This window comes from Loa loa, assembly GCF_000183805.2.
Source record: "Loa loa unplaced genomic scaffold supercont3.465, whole genome shotgun sequence".
In the NCBI taxonomy this organism is placed as follows: Eukaryota; Metazoa; Nematoda; class Chromadorea; order Rhabditida; family Onchocercidae; genus Loa; species Loa loa.
Window position 1 is genome coordinate 1,236 of NW_018108645.1, and position 21,184 is coordinate 22,419.

General features: G+C 31.8%; 5 protein-coding genes across 5 annotated transcripts in view; all 5 read left to right on the forward strand.

Moving 5' to 3' along the window:
- Positions 1-5,790: 5,790 nt before the first annotated feature.
- LOAG_04879 (hypothetical protein) lies at positions 5,791-8,362 on the forward strand (the record flags this gene model as incomplete). Its single annotated transcript, XM_003140416.2, has 5 exons — positions 5,791-5,969; positions 6,499-6,699; positions 7,109-7,229; positions 7,591-7,732; positions 8,163-8,362. The coding sequence occupies 5 exons, from the start codon at positions 5,791-5,793 to the stop codon at positions 8,360-8,362; spliced, it is 843 nt and encodes a 280-aa protein (XP_003140464.2).
- Positions 8,363-8,837: 475 nt separating this feature from the next.
- Positions 8,838-12,935, forward strand: LOAG_04880 (hypothetical protein; the record flags this gene model as incomplete). Its single annotated transcript, XM_020446705.1, has 8 exons — positions 8,838-9,001; positions 9,992-10,109; positions 10,577-10,706; positions 10,842-11,019; positions 11,384-11,537; positions 11,863-11,989; positions 12,315-12,464; positions 12,769-12,935. 8 exons carry the CDS (start codon positions 8,838-8,840, stop codon positions 12,918-12,920), a joined length of 1,173 nt encoding a protein of 390 aa, XP_020302987.1. The 3' UTR covers positions 12,921-12,935.
- Positions 12,936-13,362: 427 nt separating this feature from the next.
- On the forward strand, positions 13,363-15,352 carry LOAG_04881 (hypothetical protein; the record flags this gene model as incomplete). The annotated part of the gene is made up of 5 exons (XM_003140418.2): positions 13,363-13,606; positions 13,965-14,023; positions 14,266-14,380; positions 14,542-14,687; positions 15,184-15,352. Exons 1-5 carry the CDS (start codon positions 13,385-13,387, stop codon positions 15,350-15,352), a joined length of 711 nt encoding a protein of 236 aa, XP_003140466.1. The 5' UTR covers positions 13,363-13,384.
- A 2,338-nt stretch (positions 15,353-17,690) lies between these two features.
- LOAG_04882 (hypothetical protein) lies at positions 17,691-18,810 on the forward strand (the record flags this gene model as incomplete). The annotated part of the gene is made up of 3 exons (XM_003140419.1): positions 17,691-17,758; positions 18,431-18,557; positions 18,760-18,810. 3 exons carry the CDS (start codon positions 17,691-17,693, stop codon positions 18,808-18,810), a joined length of 246 nt encoding a protein of 81 aa, XP_003140467.1.
- A 1,666-nt stretch (positions 18,811-20,476) lies between these two features.
- LOAG_05657 (hypothetical protein) overlaps positions 20,477-21,184 on the forward strand; it is a 1,812-nt gene continuing 1,104 nt past the window's right edge. Inside the window, exon 1 of the mRNA XM_020446932.1 lies at positions 20,477-20,639. Coding sequence (XP_020302782.1) covers positions 20,484-20,639 — 156 coding nt within the window. The 5' untranslated portion in view covers positions 20,477-20,483. The remainder of the gene's footprint in view (positions 20,640-21,184) is intronic.

The window sequence follows — 21,184 nt, forward strand, 5'->3', positions numbered from 1 at the left end:
AAAAGGTAAATATTCAAACAATTACATTATTAATTTCCAGCCTTATTAAGTCTTTATCTTAAGTCCCATTTTTGCGTATTAATTTAGCTTTTTTCTTCCTAATGCTCACTCATAATAATTGATAATCAATATTTCTCGTAAAATAGCACTTGCTTAGAGGTTCATTTGTACTAGCAATTAAGGAATGATTAGTACTAATAGTTAATTAGAAACTTTAGTCAAAGCATATGATAATTATAATCATCGTATACTTTAATATGCCACACCAACAGTGACAGTTTTTGTCCTATTTTTTTATTCAAACAAGAATAATGATGATCAGGATGTGGAACGACTACTAAAACTCATGTAGAGCTAAGTCGGCATTCACATTGTGCCAGTGTTATAAGTTTTCGTCAATAACCTATCCATTCTTCCAATAGTTGACTTCCTTTGAGGGTGAAATTGGATGCATAAATGTTATATTGATTGCATTCAAGACTAAATATTGTTAGCGAGTTCCAAGACTTCCCAATTTACAAATATTATTTGGAGCTATAATAGATTTTGGAAGTGTCAAAAAGAGGAATAAGCTTTTTTAGGGAATCAAAAGTAGAGAAAAGTGTGAAAAGCTTTTTGAAATATTCCATCTGTTTCTTTTCTCTCCCGACACCATCCAGAATTCATTTCAGGATTGAAATTCTTCAGCTAAGTTTGAGAGTATTTCTTGAGCATGTTGAAAAGAGAAGTAAAAGCCTTGCAATGATTTATTCTACATAAGTGCATCGGACCTGTTTAGAAAGTACATCTGTATAAAAAATGAACTAAAGCTTATTAAAATCGAGAATGCGCACACTGACGACAGAACAACACTTTCGCTGCCTTTCAAACAATATAGATGATTTAATAAATAGTCATGAAGGTTGCAAAATGAAATTCGAAACTCCATTAAATTATCAAAATATTCACATCTCATGACCAGGAAGGGATTTATTTAGAAACAGAATATTTCATCATTTTCATAAAGCTCCACGCTGTGTTATTTTGATGTTCGGCTCTAAAAATACAACTTATTTACAGCATGCTGACGAGTAATAGTCTTTTGGTGTTGTCTGTGATTATAATCTACCCCAACAATTAATATTTGACCGATCCATCCAGAGATCTAATATGGAATTTTAGGATTATATCTCACCGTATTTTGTATCTATCTTGAAATCATATTTGAGGCATTTGATGATTTTATTGTGAAACTGCATCCTATATTTTTTTTTCCTGTTAATGTTTTATTGCGAAAATATCGATTTCGAGGCAATGAGGAAATTGGTAATAATAAAATGCCTTACACATTTATTTGTATGATCTCACTCTAACTCATTCCAGAAGCCTTCTTAAATAATTTAATGAATCAAAAGAAAATACAATTCCGAATGACTAATCATCAACCAGCAGCCATCTATACTGCTTACAAATAAATTATAACAGGAAGGAAATAAACAACAACCATCTCAGAAATCATTCATTATACTTCGTTTATTGTTTCTAAAGTTTCGCGACTTTACTATAATTTGATTTTGTAGCCGAAATGATGAAAAGAATGAATATAAGTGTATGTATTTGTTGGTGCAAATAGCAGTCATCTGAAATGCTCTATTATAGATGCCTTATTTTTCTCTCTCTCTCTCTCTCTCTCCAAAATGCTTTCTTATATAACGTTATTGTGTCACCTAGCAACCACTAACATTTTTTTAAATAAATTCGTTATTTCGAAACTTCAAAAGTATTTCACAAAACAAGCATATAATGAAATTCAATTTTAGTAACTTATGTAAGAGAAATGAAAAATATCAATATTTAAAAAGAAAAAAAGCCATATAAATTAATTTATAATATCAAAATTGAAGGTTACAATTTCCGCACCTCGAAAAATTATTGCAATTTTTCCTACATTTTATCGAAAAAATAAAATTTTTCGAAATATTATACTTCAACAAATCCAAAAAATTTCAAGCATAAGAAGTTTGCTTCAATGTACTAAAAGATGGGCGTATGAAGAACTACAAGCCATGTCGAGAGTTCCCTACATCCGAAATATTTATGAGGAGCCACTCAGTCTTCATTTCTTAGTTAAAAAAAGTAGGAGAATTATGCAGAGGACAAAGTGTTAAGAGAATAATCTTCCCTCCGTATCATTTATACATTCCTTAGAAGTACATCGATATTGCAGTGCTATCAGTTTTGTAAGTTAGGATCTAAGTAATCGATAAATTAATAATTTTTCCTCCAAGAAATTTCGTTTGTTTTCATCCTTTCTTGAACTCTCAGTTGACTGACGCATATTAATTCATCCGTGATGGCTGTCAGCTCCTTTTGCTTAATTTTACACTTATTCGTTAATACTGTCTAAGTATTTATTTGGTTCATATGTCAGCTGACAAAACATGCCGGTCCGATATATTAGTAATCAAAATGAATTATATGGTTACACGTGCATGCTGAATGCATGACGTCAGATCGAAAATAACGATTCAGAAAGCCATAACAATTATTGTGATGAAATGCTCATACATATTTCAATTATTAATTAAAGTCTACGCATGGGATTTCGTAGTTGTTTATTTCGTCTTAACATTTGTTGAAAAATTTCCGAATAGATCTCAGTTTCACAAATGTTAATGGAGTTATGACGAATAAAGTAAAAGATATGCAAACATGATGCAATTAAATGGAAAATAAGATGCGAACAAAACTTTCAATATATATGATCCTTTTTTTTCAATTAAAAAACGACTTTCAGTCCTAAAATCGATCCTAAATTAAACATAACGGAAATAACCTTAGGGTTTGAAAGGAATAAAGATTGAATGTTATATTTCCTGCTATTTCTTGCTTGAATTACCATAAAACTCAACTGGACTAGGACTCATAAATTAGATTTCTTTTTTTTTTTTTTTTTTTGTGAAATATCGTGGGTAGAATAAACGTAGTCCAGCTTCATTCAATTTCACTTTCTTTAATTCAGTCCTGTACACCGAACTTAAGCTCTATTCAGCTTAGTTATTCTAACTCAATTTGTTCTATTCGTATATCGGCAAAGCTGGTGGAAGGCATCATTTTCGATACTTACATAGCAATGTTTTGGATGATTTTTAATGTATGAAAATAAAAAATGATATAGAAAAACTGAAATAACACAAATTAAAATAAACTGGGGAGAATCGTTGGAAAGTTGAAGAACCCTTCGCTAATTTTTCAAGAAATTTTAGAAATGTGCCTGATTTGCTTTATGCTGCTTTACTTGTTAGTACTTCTTGACAGAAATATTTCCGATATTGCAAGAAATTGTGAATTGCAGTATTTATGCTCACAATAATTCATAGGTGACATGCTTGTTATTGAATTGCAGGGTAATCTAGACTCTTTTTTTCAGTCGACCCAGTATTTCCTAATCGAAACCCATACTGTATCTCATTTTTCCAGCAAATGTTTTACCAATTCAAATCAACTGCTTCCAGCCTTAGATGAAATCAATCAATTACTTAGTAATTCTCGATAAAAACTTCAGTAACCTACCATTGGCAGATTTGGTATTGACAGTACCAGTTAGGAGAAGGAAAATGATGATGGCAGCAGGTTGGATAATTTGTCGGTTCAAGAAAAACGTATTTGAAGCAGCACCGGAAATCGGCGGATCTGCTACCATACCGTCAACCGCTTGTCGCCATTTGCAACGTTTCTACTAGTAATGCCTCGTTTTGGGGTGGAGAAGATATCACAGCAAGCCCATTTTGCACATAACAACTAAGCTGCTCTGTGTGCATGTATCTATGCATGCATGTGTGTCTGCGTGTGCGTTTGCAATATTAGAACTTGGCTGTGCTTAATTTTGGCCAAGTCTTGAGAGCAGACAGCGAGAAAACACAAAAAAAGCTTTCCATCTCTCTTCAGCTGCTCATGCCTTATTCTTTATTATCATAACCTTTTCCCTCCCAGTTATGGCACTTGGCTCGTTTCCACTATTGATTTGAAGAATGGTGAAAACATAGCTTTAAACAGTCTGGGGTATATAATTGGCAGTGTATGTTTACTTCTATGCATATATTTGTATGTCTATGTGTATGTGTGTGTATGTGCATAAATTAGGGAAGCAAGCCTGATGAGATAGGTATCACAGGCTAGCTAGCGAAGGATATGAAATAAAGCTTATTGGACGACATTCATTACAGAGAGATGCAAATAGTGTTTAGCATTATCTCAACTAAATGTGCTGTGATAAGTAAATTTTAATTTCATTTATTTTACTATCTCATAATTGTGACTACTCCCAAAAGGTCCACACATGCGCATACTTAGGATATATTTCATGCACGCAGCTTAAACTCAATGTTACTAATTAACCAACTTCATTCATTCATTTCTAATTTTTTGTTGGAGGCCACAAAATATTTGGACAATTTCAGCAATTATTTAATCGCCTTATCCTACATGGAATATATACTAGAGTAGGGAATGAATAAATTATTGTACAGATAGATGGACAGATCGTGGATCGCATCATATTATTTAGGAAAGATACAGCTTTAAATGACCAAACAATCTCACTCCATTCTCTCTCATAACATGCAAAATCTCTTCTTCCTCAATAAAGTAAACTGAGAAATTCTCTACTGAAGAAAAGCATTAGACCTATTGTTATGAGCACTCCATTTCTCATTGCAGAGGATAATACGAATTGATACAGAAGATAATATGATAACAGAAGATAATAAGATACAGAAGGTAATATGATAACAGAAGATAATAAGATACAGAAGATAATATGATGTTAATTGAATACGATAAATTTACCTTTCTTTTGGAATTGAATTTAAAATCTTGTCTTTTTTTTTTAAATTCCTAATTGATGGAACAAATTAGCCCTACTGTTATGAGTATTCCACTTCGAATATCTTTTTTAATGGATGTTTCAGGAAAAATAACAGTTTTATTAATTTTTAAAAGATAAACTGGAGAATATTTTAAAATTTAACGCTCCATACGACATAGAAAGTTGGGAAAATGCCAGAATAAATGGAAGGGTACGATAAAATGTGCTAATTTCGAATTTCACATAGAAAACAGAGAAACAGTTCCACACCTCCCTAATTTCATTTCCAATCCAAAATATTCCTTTCGCCAACCCCGATGTAATATCGCAAACATTCATCCAGTTCCTGAAATTAATATTTTCGTTCCGTCCCATTAAATAGAGACTGGACGGCCCGTAAAATATAACTACTGGGTCTCACCCAGCTACCGTATCCTGGTTTCGTCCGAGATTAAGTGGGTGGTAGCGAAAACTTTCGTCTCATCGTTGAATATCAACAGTCCAAAATTCAAAGTTCGAAGTCGAAATTCAATCAAAATTCGAAGTCGTTTAGTAATCTTTTTGAACAGTGATTCCTGCCTATTTTCCTTTCTGTTTGCGTTTTGTTTTAATCTGAAAATGCTTTGATTGACTAGTTTCAGTTATCGTAAGATAGTTTGAAATGTGACGCATAATGTTTTAGTTGGAGGTTAGACAAAAAGATTAATATGATATGCTCTCTTTGATCAGATATATCTAACTTTTTGTCTCTGACCTTCATTTTATCTTTTTTTTCATTTTGCTTCATTTTACTAATTTTTAATGATCCATCATTCCACCCAGTATTCATTGTGATTCCTTTCAGTTTTTCCTTCTCACTGAAGTTGTTTCAGAAAATCGTTTCTCATACTTATCAATTTAACTGAACTGTAAATCGAATCAACATTCCATATTGAGGACGTTTTATGAAGTGTTCATTTGGTAAACAGTCCGGGACAATTTCCTTTTTTAGTATGGAATGTTTCCTAGAATTACTGGATGCGCTAGAAGAAGAAAAGATGACGGTAGTCGGTTCGGAAGATCATCAATCCAGCAGTAGATCTGATGCGAATAAAACCTGCTCTAAGCAAACACGCTATATGAGGTAATGCTATAGAAAGTTCTGATCAGTTTTTTTGTTTGGAATCTAGATTAATGACCGCGAAAGAAAATAAAGCTATTTTGATAGTAAAGGAGTGTTCAGATTTCTTCGTGTGAAACGCTTAGAATTTTTATCAGCAGAGAGCTTGATGGTTAAGTGGTGAGTTACATCCTCGATTTACTCTCCTCTTAAGAATGTTCAAATTAAGCTATTATGGCTTTATATAAATAAGAAAAAAGGAAAAAGAAGATGAAAGATTCAAAATAAGCTGGAGAAGAAGGAATTAGTAGTGAAGGACAGTAATTGTGTAGCGGAATATTAACTAAAGGTACACTTGAATTAAGAATACTTTGCACTATAATATGATGTTGGAGTACTACTATTAGCATACATAACCATTTTTTTTGGAGATATTTCAAATGGATCGATTCCATATATGGCTATCATCACTCAGCTATCATGATCATTTAGCGAACATACCAATGAGTGATATTGCTGATGCTGTTTCGCGTTTAACATCATTATAATTTAGAGTTATTGAAAGACGACGACTGAACAGATCTAAGGAAAGGCGTCGGCGTCGTGAAAATCAAGCAAAAAATCTGATGATCAAACAACCACTTAGTTTCGCCTTGCAAATATACATCGATTTCGGATTTGTGCAGCGTATGAGTGATAAGGAAGTAGGTAAACTAGTTCGGCAAATGGGTCGTGTTTGGGGTCTCCAAAAGAAGTTTGTTTTTTTTTTTTTTGTATACTGTGTGTGCACGGTTAATGGCTTGAGGTGTGATATTTCATTTCATGTTAGTTTATGTGTTGGTAGATTTTTCGATGTGATAAAGATTTATGCTCATAGCAACAAGTCACTAACCAAAGAAAGTATGATTAATGTGAGTCAGTATAGCATTCGTATCGTGCATATATGCATATATGTATTACATAACCATGCATACATACATGTATATGTGTATGCTAAAATACAATTACTGATGTGAAACAGTAACTTGGATCAGAGAGGTTTTTTCATTTTTTAACTCGTGAAACCTTGCTTCATCAAACTTATAACATTACAATTGGGAATAAATAACGGAATGGATAGCTTCATTCAGCAGATAAAATTGTCGGATAATTTAAATTTGCAGGAGTCCTGGTTTGCAGGTTACACTTCTTTCACCAGATGAACGCTTTTTGTGTGAAGGACGTCGGAAAATATCTGGTTTCGATCATTTCAATTGGGTCATTTCCAATAAAAGTATAGATGAAGTAAGATCCACATCATATTTCAAGTTTGTTAAAACTCGACAATGAAACCACATAAATGCTTGACTGTCGAATTTTGAAACTTGGTCGTTGAATAAATTTGTGAAGATCGACAATTACTCAGAATCGAAGTGCAGTCTTATTATTCGGGATTGATTTTATATATTTTGAGATGTCTCTAATTCAAAAGTACCAATCAGCTTATGGTAATTAATGAACCATTTCATCGCCGTTTAATGTCATATAGGAAACGTTTTTGCACTTATGTTGACCATTTTTGTGCATCGCATATCACATCCGCGTTGTTTGATTGTAGCATTTTCAGTATAAACAATAGTATTTTTTATCATCCTGAAAATTTCAGTTTGTTACTGAATGTCATATGGTGTATTTGAGTCCAGATTCACACCTTAATGCATTGCTAGATGTGAAACCTGACGAAGTGTATGTTATTGGTGGCCTCGTGGATGAAACTGGAGTTGGATCGTTGTCATATTGTAGAGCAGGTATCTTCGTATTTTTTGATTTTACAATGCAGTTAAATATTTGGATACTAATCATTTTGAGCAGCTATGAAATTAACTTTGCAACATCCGAGTAATTCTTGTTCCTCGAACTGCAATTTCTGGTTCCATCCTTTGGTGGCCTTGTCAAATAAACACAATATCATCAACTTATTCATTTGTTGTAATAGAAGTATATCTGATAATTTTGCTTTCCATCACATTTTAAAATATATTAGGTCTTGCTTTAAAGACTTCGAGGATATTCAACTCGGAATTGGTCATATATGAATAGTAGCAGCGTAACTGGAGAAGCAGTTTTAAAAACATAATTAAGGGAGCCTTTTCAGTAAATGTTTTTGCGGGTATGAGGTCATCTAAACTCACTATTTCTTTAAAACGAACCGAAAAATTTTTGTACGTTGTTTTCCAGAAGAATTAGGCTTGGATGCTCGACGATTACCAATACAAGAATTTCTTCATCGACGTGATAATGGAACATTCAATGTGATGCTCACAATTAATCAAGTTGTTGAAATCCTTGTGCGTTACGTCTACTCAAAAAATTGGACTGAAGCACTTTCAGTTCTACCTAAGCGGATAGGCTATGAAGTCGTGAATTCACCAATTTAATTTATTTTCAATAATTTGTTGTATATCTGCTAGCATTTCTAACTAGAGCTTTTATAACGCTGCGTTAGAACAAACAGTGCGGAGCAGCGATATCCAGCGGGCTATTTAAATGGTGAGGATTTTTTCAGGGAGCTTACAAACGATCTGTTTTAGAGGGCGACATATCTAAAAAGTGTAGTCAATTGTTTATTGTTAATTGACTTTCCTTTCTAGTTTCTTAAGTGCTTTTCATGATGATATATAGGTGATTTATTGTTATTGTTATCATTATTTGTGCTGTTTAAAATTAATCCGAATTGCAAATTTATTTCTATGACGACTGGTTCATTTTCCATTAAACGAGTTTTCCTTTTTCTTTTTTTCTGAAGATTTTCTGTGCTGTTTTTTATCTACGAGAGGAATTTGTCGTAAATGTCGATTTTTTTTTTTTAAACTCAGTTTTATATGTTTAGGAAGGAGATAGTGAGACTGTACGATGGTGCTTAAAATGGACGAAAAAGATGACTTTTTTGGCATTCATGACGCCACGGAAACACCCCTTCCACGGCATATGGAAGCTGCAATCATGTTACGATCCAGGACAATGAGGAAAAAACATCGTGAAGCTCCGGATAAACAAAATGTTGTTTCAGAACAGAGGTCGGCTTATTTTGGATCAAAATTTTGCTCAAATACTTTTCAAATCGATCTTATTTGGACTGGAGCGTGAAATGACCGGAAATTCAAACAGCTCAAATACAGTTGTTGATACCTCTGGTACCGATTACATCGACTCGTTGTATTTTGGTGATTTTGAGAACATCGAGATTGGTAAAGAAGAAAATAGCAGGGCTGATAACTCTGCATTTGATACATCTGGTATCGACTATGTTGATACACTGTATTTCGGTGATTTGCTAAACAGTCGATCTATATTGGACGCGAATAAAAGTTACAGTAATTTCGACAAATGTTTAATCTAGGGATCCGGCAAGAGTAACCGAGGCGTTGTGCAAACAGAACACTTATGGGCACCGTTCCAAATCATATTTTTCCGGGAAATAGACTTAAGGCGTGCTGTGACAGCAGTGGCTCATCTGAGACAAAATCTGTAAAGAAACACAGTTCCTCAAATTCCTATGATTACGTTTAACTTATGCGGGGAAACTTATCCTATCGACCGTTCATCGTTGTAATGTTTGCACTATTACTGATAAATAATCTGGTAGATTCATTTTCCAGAAGTTGGATCTTGTAGAGGATATGACAGCATTTCAAAACAGAATCCAAGTAAGGGATCTGGTTGCCGCAAAATTGATTACATTATTAAGCAAGACTTCACTGATTTTGTTGTGTGAAGGGAATATCTCGCTATTAAAAAAAATATCTTGCTGAATCAAATAAGTCGTTATGATTAGTTTTTTCCATTGTGGGTCCTAACATCGAAGAGATATACCTGGGTCCCAAATGTTACAGCTGTTTTCATTCAAGTTCGTCTGAATGACGGTATCTCTTTTTTCTTTTAGACTAAGTGGATCAAGTTTCAGCGAACATTTCTGTCGGCTTGGGATTCGCCTCAAATTCGGGTTGGAACCTCATAAGCTTTCTTGAAAGTATCAGTTTTTGTTTTGCAGTATGTTTTTTCTTTAGATTAGCTCAGCGACGCCCAGAGGATGCATCTTCAAATAACTTCGTAGCAGATTCCAATGAGGATACTGGATATGGTGACAGTGCTAATGGTGCAGATGGCGAGGATATTCAATCATTTGTAAATTTTTATCGATAAAACTACCAAGTCAAATTATTATTATAAGGAGATGCTATAAGTGATTTTCGAGTCTCTTGATTTAAAGAAAAGTATTGACGGCGCTTGGTTTCCATCGTACTGTCTTCGGGATTATTGAGGGATTGATTTATGTTGGGGGAAACTGAATTCCCAAATGGATAATTGTGAATGGTTGGCAGTTTTCATTTATCTTTTTACGAAAAACTAGTCTTTGTCCATTTTGCCTGCCAGGACAAATTAGTCGACGATGCTGTAACTTCACATTGTTTTCTTTCTTTTTTTGCTTTTATGAGGAAATTACAAATAAAGGATATTGCGATATGATTTATGTAATCTTAGTTGCTTCTGCTGGTGATATGTAATTTACATACTCTTAAATGACACGAAAAAAAAATTTCATACGCTTCCCATGCAGTGTATTTCTGAGGCGAAAATTATTGATATTGCAGGAAATATTGGACTTAAAGACATACAAAGATATAGGTCTAAAGAAAATATGGGATAAAATTGAACCGGTATGGAGAATGAGCGATGAAGACTTAGTTAACGTAATGACTAGTCGGATTATTTATGAAGACGGTTAGACTTGATATTGTTTGTTTATTGTTGCACATAATTATTTGTTTGCGTATAAGACATTAACCATTTTCAGTTCTATTTTGCATATTTACTGCTTCTTTTCAATAAATATTTTCAATTTATAAATGTTTTTAGAGGAACTTATTGCATTCGACAAGCCATATCAAGTGGCCTATTCAAACGCGCCCAGCAATCAAGCCGAATTGTTACGTATTCTTCCTAAACTTTCTTCTCGAATAGCACCAAATATGGATTGTTTGCGAATCGTTAAATCCATTGGAAAATCTGTTACCGGAGTGATATTGTTTGCAAAGTTGGTTTGTTTTTTCATGTTCCATCTTTATTTTTTGTTTGTCAGTGAATTTGAGCGTAAATATTGTTACTTTTCCGTTTACTTAGCATTAAAAGAATTATTTTTGGATCATATACTAGTTTTTTTCTTTCTGTTGGTTTTTAGTTACCCCCTTTTTTGATCCTTTCAAGTATGAATAGAAAAAGCGTCTATTAATTTAATGTTACAGCTTAAGAAAATTAGAATTAAGGAGAGTTTGTTTTCAGAACTAGAAAATACTAATCAGGAATTTATTTTCTGTATTAAACTGAACTGATTAATTTCAAAAAGAGTTGCTGCTCTGGAAGGTTCAAATATTCTTCTGGATTTTTCCTTTCCTTTATAGGAATCAAAATGCTCAGGAAAAAATAAAAGTTTTGTACGATAATGGATTAATGGAGCAGTGCTACCACGTCATTACAAATATGGCACCTGCGCATCAAGAAGCTGCTATCAATATTCCTCTTGTCAAATGTACAAGGAAAAATAACAATTACATGGTTTTTTTTTACACCGTTGATTTCAATTGTTTTTTTCCTTTTTTTTTTTTACTATAACGAAGAATATAAACTAGACTGCTTATCTCTCTGACTGATTAGTGCCATCGTAGATGTTGTCAACCCTTCTTATGACAGATGGAATTGGATGACAGAGAAACTGTTCAATTTTTGAAGTTTTTTTTTTGATTAGCTGAAGATAATCCCTTCGATGCAAAAAATGTAGTAAATTTATATATCCGTCTTCGAAGAGTTTTATAAAATGGCTAAATCTAAAAGTATCATTTGCAATGCGAAAGTTATTTGTAGAATTTCTTAACTGATTTAGATGTTACCGTTGGGTGCAAACAACAGCAAAGAAATTCCTCCGTTTTTGGAAGCAAGTACGCATTATCGACTTCTCAAGCATGACCCCAAAAACCATACCAGTTACATGGAGTGTTTCGTCAATCGTGGTATTTTTTTTAATATCTAGATGGTATCTGGAAAGAAATATAGGTTGAGTCACGAAAATTGAAAGGCACTGATTATGTTTCTTGGGTTATGGCAGTTCAATTTTGGAAATATTTGTCCAGCAATTTAAACAATTCATGTATGACAGCTTTGTTTCAGAGATGAAACTAAGTGTTCATATTCTAATAATTTGAAAAACTATATTAATTTTGTGAAGCATAGCTTCGAAATTATTTTGATATTCAGTATATTGTTTGGAATAAGGTTTACTTCCTATATGCAGTTATTTTCAAATGCTATTAAAAAGATTACGAGCAAGAATTTTAGATGTTCCGGAGCAAATACGTGCTCATCTTGGTATTGGTATAGCATGTCCCATTATCGGTGATGTAAAATACAATTATAGTCGTCGAGAAGCAGGAAGAGGGATTCCACCACGATTATCGGATAGTGCGTTACAGGACTTAAATATTGCCGGTAATTCAATTTTTCTTTTCGGTTTCTGTTGCTGCCATGTACTTTTTATGATAAAGTTTATACAGTTTTAGTGGTTTTTTGGAATTTGGAAAGTTCTGTTACTTTTACTATGATTTCATCATTTACTCATACACTTCAGAAGATTTAAGGTGTAAATCCACTTCTTTGACGCTTTATGTGTTGTTAAAATAAATAAATTATCAGGTAGTTGAATAATTAAATTTGGATTAATAGGTTGTAATCCATGTACTCTCTTTGAGGTCTCATTTCTGAATTTCTTGAAAACATCATAGTTCACTTGCAGGTAATTCATTCCGTCGACTACCAATGTATATACATTTGAAAGAAATGGTTATTTCACTATCGAAACGAAGCTCACAAAAAATTCATATTTGTGCTCCGTTACCATCCTTTTTTATGTATACTTTAAACAAATTACGATTGTTGAGGAAATAAAATTTACAAACGATATGTGTACTATACTTCTATTTGCAACGTCATCTTTTCGATGAATCGCTATATTCTACATATCATTTTTGAAATATGAAAAAATTAGATTGAAATTTCTGGACTTAATTTGTAAGAAAGTGGAACCCAGTTAAGTTATATTTCTGGGTCTTTTCATTAGTTTTGATAAAAGTACAGGATCAGTTTTTAGGATTTCATGATTCTATTTGGTACTGGCTAAGTGTATTAAATCTTTATTGGGAAGAAATATTGTTGCAATAATGTATTTTCTCTTTATTGTTGCAATAATGTATTTTCTTGATCAGAAACTCCCTAAAAATATCCTCAAATCTTTTAATGGTTTTAGCAGCACTAAGGGAGTTAGCAATTTTACAAAATCTTCTAATTGTTCAAGATGCTAGTCACTTGATTCTAAGTGCAGGTATTTCATAATTTTAGGTCTGGTATGTTCAATGAGGTTTAAAATTGGTGATACTTTATTACTTGAATTACGAGTGCCGCAGCAGATTTGCTGTGCTAAATTGGATGATGAACTGCCGGGGAACAAATCGATTGTGAAATGGAAAACATCAACTTATTTCCTGGCATCGTTACTTTATGCCATCCAGACTGAATATGTGAAACAAGCTTTGTTGGGTTTTCTGAAGCGAAATTACAATATTCCGGATGGTAGTGTAAGCTTCTTCCTTATTGAATTTTAATTGTGGAACAAACAGAGACTAGGATTTTTACATTTCTTTTTCTTCTGCAGTTCATTTACTTTTAGAGTTTCAACAGCCTGTGATCATTGGACTATTAATGATGGTGTTGTGGTCTTGCAAGATCTTTTTTTTCTAGATTTTGAGCATATTTCAAGTGTTATACCATACTGGTGAGACCGCTGAATGGATATGACTGGAGAGTCATGGGAACCTTTGAATAGCTGATTTTCTTAGCAATTAGCTTCACATCTTAGATTTTGCTTCGGAAATAGATTTTCAATGATTTAAAATTGTTTAAAAAAACAAAAACTTGTTTGTGATTTCTGTTCAGAATGTATATTTGGTAATTCACTTTCGCGAACCGATGGTTAGTGAAATTGACTACAAATGGTGAGCATAATTTTTGTTAGCGATTTTTTTTACTTTTTATTTTTTAGATGTTTCTGTTCTTTTCATAGTAGAATGGAACTGATTTAACATGATGTAAGCCAATTTCTTTTGTTAATGATTAATTTGAAAGAGAAAATAAGTGCCTTAAAAGCAAAACAAAAAAAACCGAATAGCATCTAAAAAAGGCCTAGAAGTATGGGTACAGGGGATGAGAGTTTTTGACACTATTGTCATCATTTTAGGAACTACAGGATCTCCGCCATTTGTGTTAGAGGTTTGGAGCTGGAGAAGTCGTTATGGGTTTTATCAACTTTTGGTGGTGCCTTATCAGCTATGGGTGATTATTATAAGCACTTTGTGAGTTGACCTTTACTGAACTCTTGTTCGAAATAGTTAAAACAAAATCAAATCTCTTTAATAAAGGTATTTTTTGCTCTGTTTCTTTTCATAACCGGTTCGAAAATGAAATATTTTATGTTATAGCATAAAAGCTTCTAATTAGTATTTAGTTTTTATAGGCTGAAAAAGCCGAACTTGTATCCTATAGTCAATTGCAACTTGCTAATAATATTGGTGATCCGGTCCTAATTTCACGCTGTAAATTATATATTTCAATCAGCTTGATGCAAATGAAAAGATATCGTGCAGCTGCGAAAATTATTCGGTAATTTAATTTCAAATAATTATGGCATAAAAGAATATTTATAACCTAAGCACTGATTAAATGAAGTGATTAAACATTTGCAACATGCAGTAGTGCTAAATATCAGATTTCCCCCACTGATCTAATGAAGGGCTTCGGCGGTACTGTACCCTTAATCATTTTGCATTCATCCGGGACTAATCTGTCCAGCCAACACATCATAATGAATTTTGATTGATTTATAACACAATGTCATTTATTATTTTTCACAAATGAATTTTGATGCCAATCAAGTCAAGTAAATTAAAAAATTTACTTATTGGAAAGATTGCTATTAGTTCTTCCCGTCTATCTTATATATAATACAATCCTTTCAGAATGTTTGAGGTTCTTGAGGCACATATTTCCTATGTTTTTGAATATCTGAATTTTGACACTTTCATACAATGTTTGCGGTGAAGTGTCTTGGTTGGATTTGATGAAGGATTTTTGTGAAATAGGACTAAATTATTTGCAGCCGACAGTACAGCGTTGCAAAAACACTTAAAAATCAATTTCTGTTTCATTGCTGTCAAGGAGTATGGATGAAACTGCGTGGCATGATAGAAAACTCTAGGCAGATGACCCGAAGTACTGGCATTACTCTGAATGAGAAAGTCAATCAACATCAGAAAATCAATCTGTGAACAGTTTGCACTCGTAATTCCATGCTGTTTATTGTTTGATGTTTGATTATTTTGGTTTTTGAACAAGTTACGGTTCTACTTCTGTTTGCGTTTCACAAAATTGTACAGAATCTGTTTGATCTGCTTATCTGAGGTCATCATTTGGCCTCACTCTTTCTCTATTTCTAGATCAGGAATCCGTCCATTTCAATGAAGGCCTGATTGCTTTCATAACTCGGTTTTAAACATACGCATAAAATTTAGAGTTTAAATATTGGTAGAAAGCAAATTTTCAGTGGAAACAAAAAAAAAAAGAATAAAAAGAATAGCTCATGTATGGTTTGAAAAAAAAACTTCTACATTTCATGATTTAATTGTATCTGAACTTTTTACTCATCACCATTCCCTTCTGGCTTGTATTATTTAGAACTTAATAAAATTTGATGAAGTTTTTGGCGAGGGTTTTATTTATAGAGGGAATATTGCATGTTTTATTTATCTTACTTTGAAAACACAGTGTTTCTATTTCCTTATGCATAATGTTTAGTTCTCTTCTTACTCAATGCTCAGTTCTCTTGTTAGATTAAAAGAATTTCATATCTTTTAAAATATTTATATATAAATTTTTAGAAACTTTTCCACTTTCGAGGGATTTCCTTGTACCTCAAAAATTCAAAACACAAACTTTGTTATATCATGAATTGAAATTAAAGTTTTAAATCAGACTTTAAGAAAAACATATGCCGCATTCAGTTGATAATGAAGATGCTAAATTGGTGTTATTCTCATTGGATTCAATAAAACTTTATCATAAATGGTACCTTTTTCTGCTTCATATTTACGAGATGATATGCTTTTTGAAAAAATTTCTCATTAGGACGTCAAAATATTTAGGGGATTTTTTCTGATTAAGAATTAAAGGGATTATTGGGATGATTAATAATGCTTTGCAAAATAATTTATTCTTAGTTTCCTTAGTTAACCGAAATTGACAACTTTTGGATTAGCTAGTAAAAGCAGGGATATCATTAAACTAATTTAACATATGATTTTGGTGCTTAATTATGCAACAACAGCAGGACTACTTGTGTCGTTTATGCAGAAAAAGGAAACGGGAAAATGTTTGGTTGAGGAAAAAGAAATAGAACTGAAAATATTAAAACTATCATAAACAAGGAGATGCATCAAATAATGGTTGCTATAACTGAGACAGACTTCTCAAAGGGATTGACTTTCGACATCGTCAAGCAAATTTTGCAAAATTTGTTACAGAAAGATCAGATCTCTACTGTTTTCATTTCTTTCTTAGCATTTTTGTATTTGATATTTTTGAAAAGAAATCAACTTATGAATGCTATCATTTTATTTTTCACTGATAGATTAGGATTTATTTCTTTCAGGGTATTCATACTACCACTGCTACTATCACCAATACAAGTGGAAGACTGGAGAATAGACTTCCGGATGAAAAAATTTAATTTTACATTAATCTCTTTCTCTGATAGAAACATAATAGAACTAAAAAAAAGGGATTTCATCCTACGAATTATTTAATCCCTTCTTAATTATCTTTTGAAGTGATAAAAGTGCTAAGCAGAGAACTGCTACAGTACTCATTATTCCGCAGTATAATAATGATTGTGTCTCTACTATAATTGAACTTTACACAAATATATTTGTGAAACTTTATAGGGACACATATCTTTGTTGAACCGTACATTGAGATGTCATCTTTCACAAAACAAAATCTTTTCCAACAGCAATTAAGTTTAAACTTATCGATGTTAGCCGTCGCATCACTAAACTACCAATAAATACCAGAAGATGACGAAATTAATTCAGACAAAAGCTGGTAGCATTGTGACAGGTTCATATTTTGGTATACTTTTTGATCAACTACTAACTTGCTAATGGACTGATATTGGTGATAATGATAATGATAATGACAATGATACTGGCAGAGATAATACTGTATCCCAGAGGATTATATCTCATTAACATCAGGAATATCACACTAAAATCCAAAAGCAATGATAACGGATACAAATAAAATTGTACACTAGCAGTACGACGTTGTTCTTTTGATCTTTTATCTTTTTTGAATTGTTAAATTAATTAATTAAGCTTATTTCCTTACTTAGTACATCCTTCATTTGTACAAGTTATTAGGGCACTTGTTGACAATAGGAAGTGACATGTAGCTGAAAATTCCAAGGCTTCAAGAAAGGCTATCAGATATGAGTGCTATAGTATTATGTTTAATGAACATCTTAGTAGAAAATAGAAGTTTAAAAATTATCGGGAATCCCGGTAAAAATGAAATTGCTTGGATGAAGTTGGCATAAAGAAAGCAACTGAAATGCTTGGAAAAAAGTGGAAGAAAGGTGAAACAGGTCGATCGGGAAGTAAAGGAGCAAAGATTGACAGGTAAGCACCATTATATTGTCTGTTAATTATAACTTCACAGTTTGAGGAGTAATTATTTCTCGGGAATGATCACGAAGTTTTCTCATTTCCACTTTACTATAATTACAATCAGATAGTAATATTCTGTTTTTATCCGTTCCCGATGCTTTTCTTGATCTCTCCTAGCTTGGCTGTCATATAATGTCACATATTTACTTCTGAAAGAAAGAAGTGAGAAAAAATAAGACTGAACTTTTGCATAACATGTACCGGTAAGAAATATTTTACTGATAAACTGAACAAATCAATAGCTTTAGAGTAGTCTTAAATAAAAAGGTAATTAATTTTTGTTTGTCAGCAAAGCAGATAAACATAGGTATGATAGAGAAACTCGATGGAAAAGATATGGAATAATTGCCAGGACTAAGTTGGTCATGATGGCATTATTGGAACAATGGGTAATTGAGGAGAACCGAGAATTCAAGAAAAACCGGATGAAAACAACCGCTACTTATATTTCCGTATGAATAAATTTATAACTCGCTTCTTCACTTTCATACATAAGAAACCTGAAGGTAAAATGAAGTTTTGTGGGCAATATTTTGAAATTTTAACAAATCATTGACATCTCAAATATTTTGGTTTAAAGTGAAATGATAACAAATTTGTTGTTTTAATTCAAATATACTTAAGGATTGGATTTGGATTATCAGATGAGAAAGGAAAACCAGGATTGAATGGTGTACCGGGACAATCGGGTAGAATTGGTAAATCCCGATTATCCGGAATGCCGAAGTTATTGAAGTATAAAGTTATTAAGGTATCATATGCGAGCAGTAAAAAGTTCATATTCTGAGGAATTATGATAAAATAGTGAACAAATATTTGCAAACTTTTGCAGTGTGCTCTTGCCAATTTCAGCTTTACAGAGGGAAATATGAGAAGAACAAGAATCAATTTGGGGAATAATAAATTTGAAGAAGAAATATGCAATTATTGCAGTGATTATAAAAATATTTCAGATTCCCCTGGACTGGTTGGACTACCAGGTTTACGAGGGTTTACCTGTATAGAAGGATGATATTGGGTATGCCAAATTATCCTAGGTCAAAAAAAAAAAATCCAGTATATGATGGTCTTTTTGATTTGCCAGGTGAATTATTATTCTATAATAGCATCTGCTAAGATCTCTCTAATTCCAAAAAAAAAGAAAAATTTTAGTTTGTTGATTGGCTTCGGTGTTTATTTGCCATCATTTACTGAAGTAATGACATATGTTCGATCCTGAAAAATTACGATTTCCAGGAGGTATTCATTAGTAATGAGTAATGGAAAACAGGAAATATAGCAATTAAGTTAAGATAAGGTATGTTACAAACAGATCTGAAAGTAATTCAGTGTAATAGATTATGAAAATGCTCAAATAACCTTTTTTTTTAAATCCACAAAACTATTTTAAATGCAACTTTTTCCAATGGCTCATAACAGGTGATGAAGGTTAAAAGGTGATTTCTTCTTGATATTATCATGACACCTATGCCGCCAATTAATTACTTTTGTATTTATCAATTTTAAATGTTCCTTGAGAATTATCCTTAAAGCTGTCTTTTCTAGAAAAGACAAGCTATCTCTTAGCGAAGCAAATGAGATGGAATTATTACAATTGCTCCTTGTAATATTGCTTTTAAGCTTATTCAAATACCAAATAGCCGCCACTATCTGTTTTTAAATTTCATATTTCTAAAAATTTATTCGTTAAAGTTTCCTAAAAATTTGTTCATTGTTCATTATCTTGAAAATTTGACATTTTTGCATTCAAAAATTTGTTTGTAAATAATTCAACGAATAAAATATCTATGCATACTAATTAATTAATTGATATTCAATGTGCTAACTGATTTATATTTCTACTAAGTAATATGATAAATTGCAAGAAAAACGAAATAAATAGAAAACGAAAATGCTTATTAGCAGTTGGTTAAATGACTGATACATATTGGCATATCAATTTGGGAGTTTGATTTTTGTCTCTTTTTCAACTTCTTTTTTTTTTGAAAATCTTTGCTTGAAATTTTTTTTTTAAAAAACTTTTGAAGGTGAAAAATTATAGAGAAAATAGGGATAAGATGAATAATGTAAGGAGAAGATCTAAAGAATAGAAACAAAGTAATAAATCAATCCTTCAAGCAGGTGTTTTGCTTATTCCGCTTATACTTTATCCATTCATTTAATTTCATCCAACCTATCCAAACAGTGAAAAATTTTCTGATTCATATTGAGTTTTTGTTTCTTCTTTTTTTCTTTTTTCTCTTTCAAAATTTGCTTTAATATAATAAAGTGTGGTTAATTTAGTGAGTGTTGCCTTTTTGTTAGATTTACGGTATCCCATTAATTGCTTTTCCATAATAATGAAAGCAAATATTCATCTGTTCAAATATTTGTCAAGATATGAAATTAGCGATAGAAATTTCGGTTATTAGGAGGATTTTCAGATTTCCATAAAGAATCAATTATCAATTTATGAGGCAATAATTGAATGTTAACAGAAAGTAATCAATTAATTAGAGCGCTTTTTGATGATCAAGCATTTTAAGAAGGTGATATGTATAACAAACTGAAATGAATCGATATTAGATTACTCAAATATGATTACTCGGTAAATTATTATTTATGTACGAGGAGGAGTACGGTTAACTATTAACTATTATTAATTTTTCATTAATGTTTAAGTAAATAGTATTTTAGAATGTTAGAAGGAATGAATTCGAAAATATTTATTATCATTTATGGAGTTTTATATTTGGCGAAAGAAGTGGTAATGGAGACGGATACGTCCATGGAATACAGTAATATAGTTAGACAAGTCAACATGCAAAGTGTTATCATCAATAATTTACAAAGAGTATGAAGTATTAGTAATCAGAATTAATGATTGTTTATTATATTAATTACTATTAATCATACCTTACGTATACTTCACTTAAATTATGCCTTAACTAAAGTATACTTTATTCTTTAATAGTTTAAAAAACTATACTTTAAATTATATTTTAATTTTTAATTACATTTTGTTTATTACTATTAACTACTGTTAGTGACCAAATTATAAGTGACTGTATAGTATTAGTATATTAATGATTATCATAATAATAATAATGACAATAACAATGATATCAGTAACGATAACGGTAATTATTATTATTATTATTAATGGTAATGGTAATAATAAGAATAATAACATTGTAGTAGCAATAGCAGTAGCAATTTTTGAAGGAGGAAAAATATTCCTCCTAAAGATGAAAAATGTTGAAAATATGTTAGATTAGATAAGCTATCATTTTTCATTTCATACACATATATATATATATATATATATATATATATATATATATATATATATATATATATATATATATATATATATATATATATATATATTATTATTAT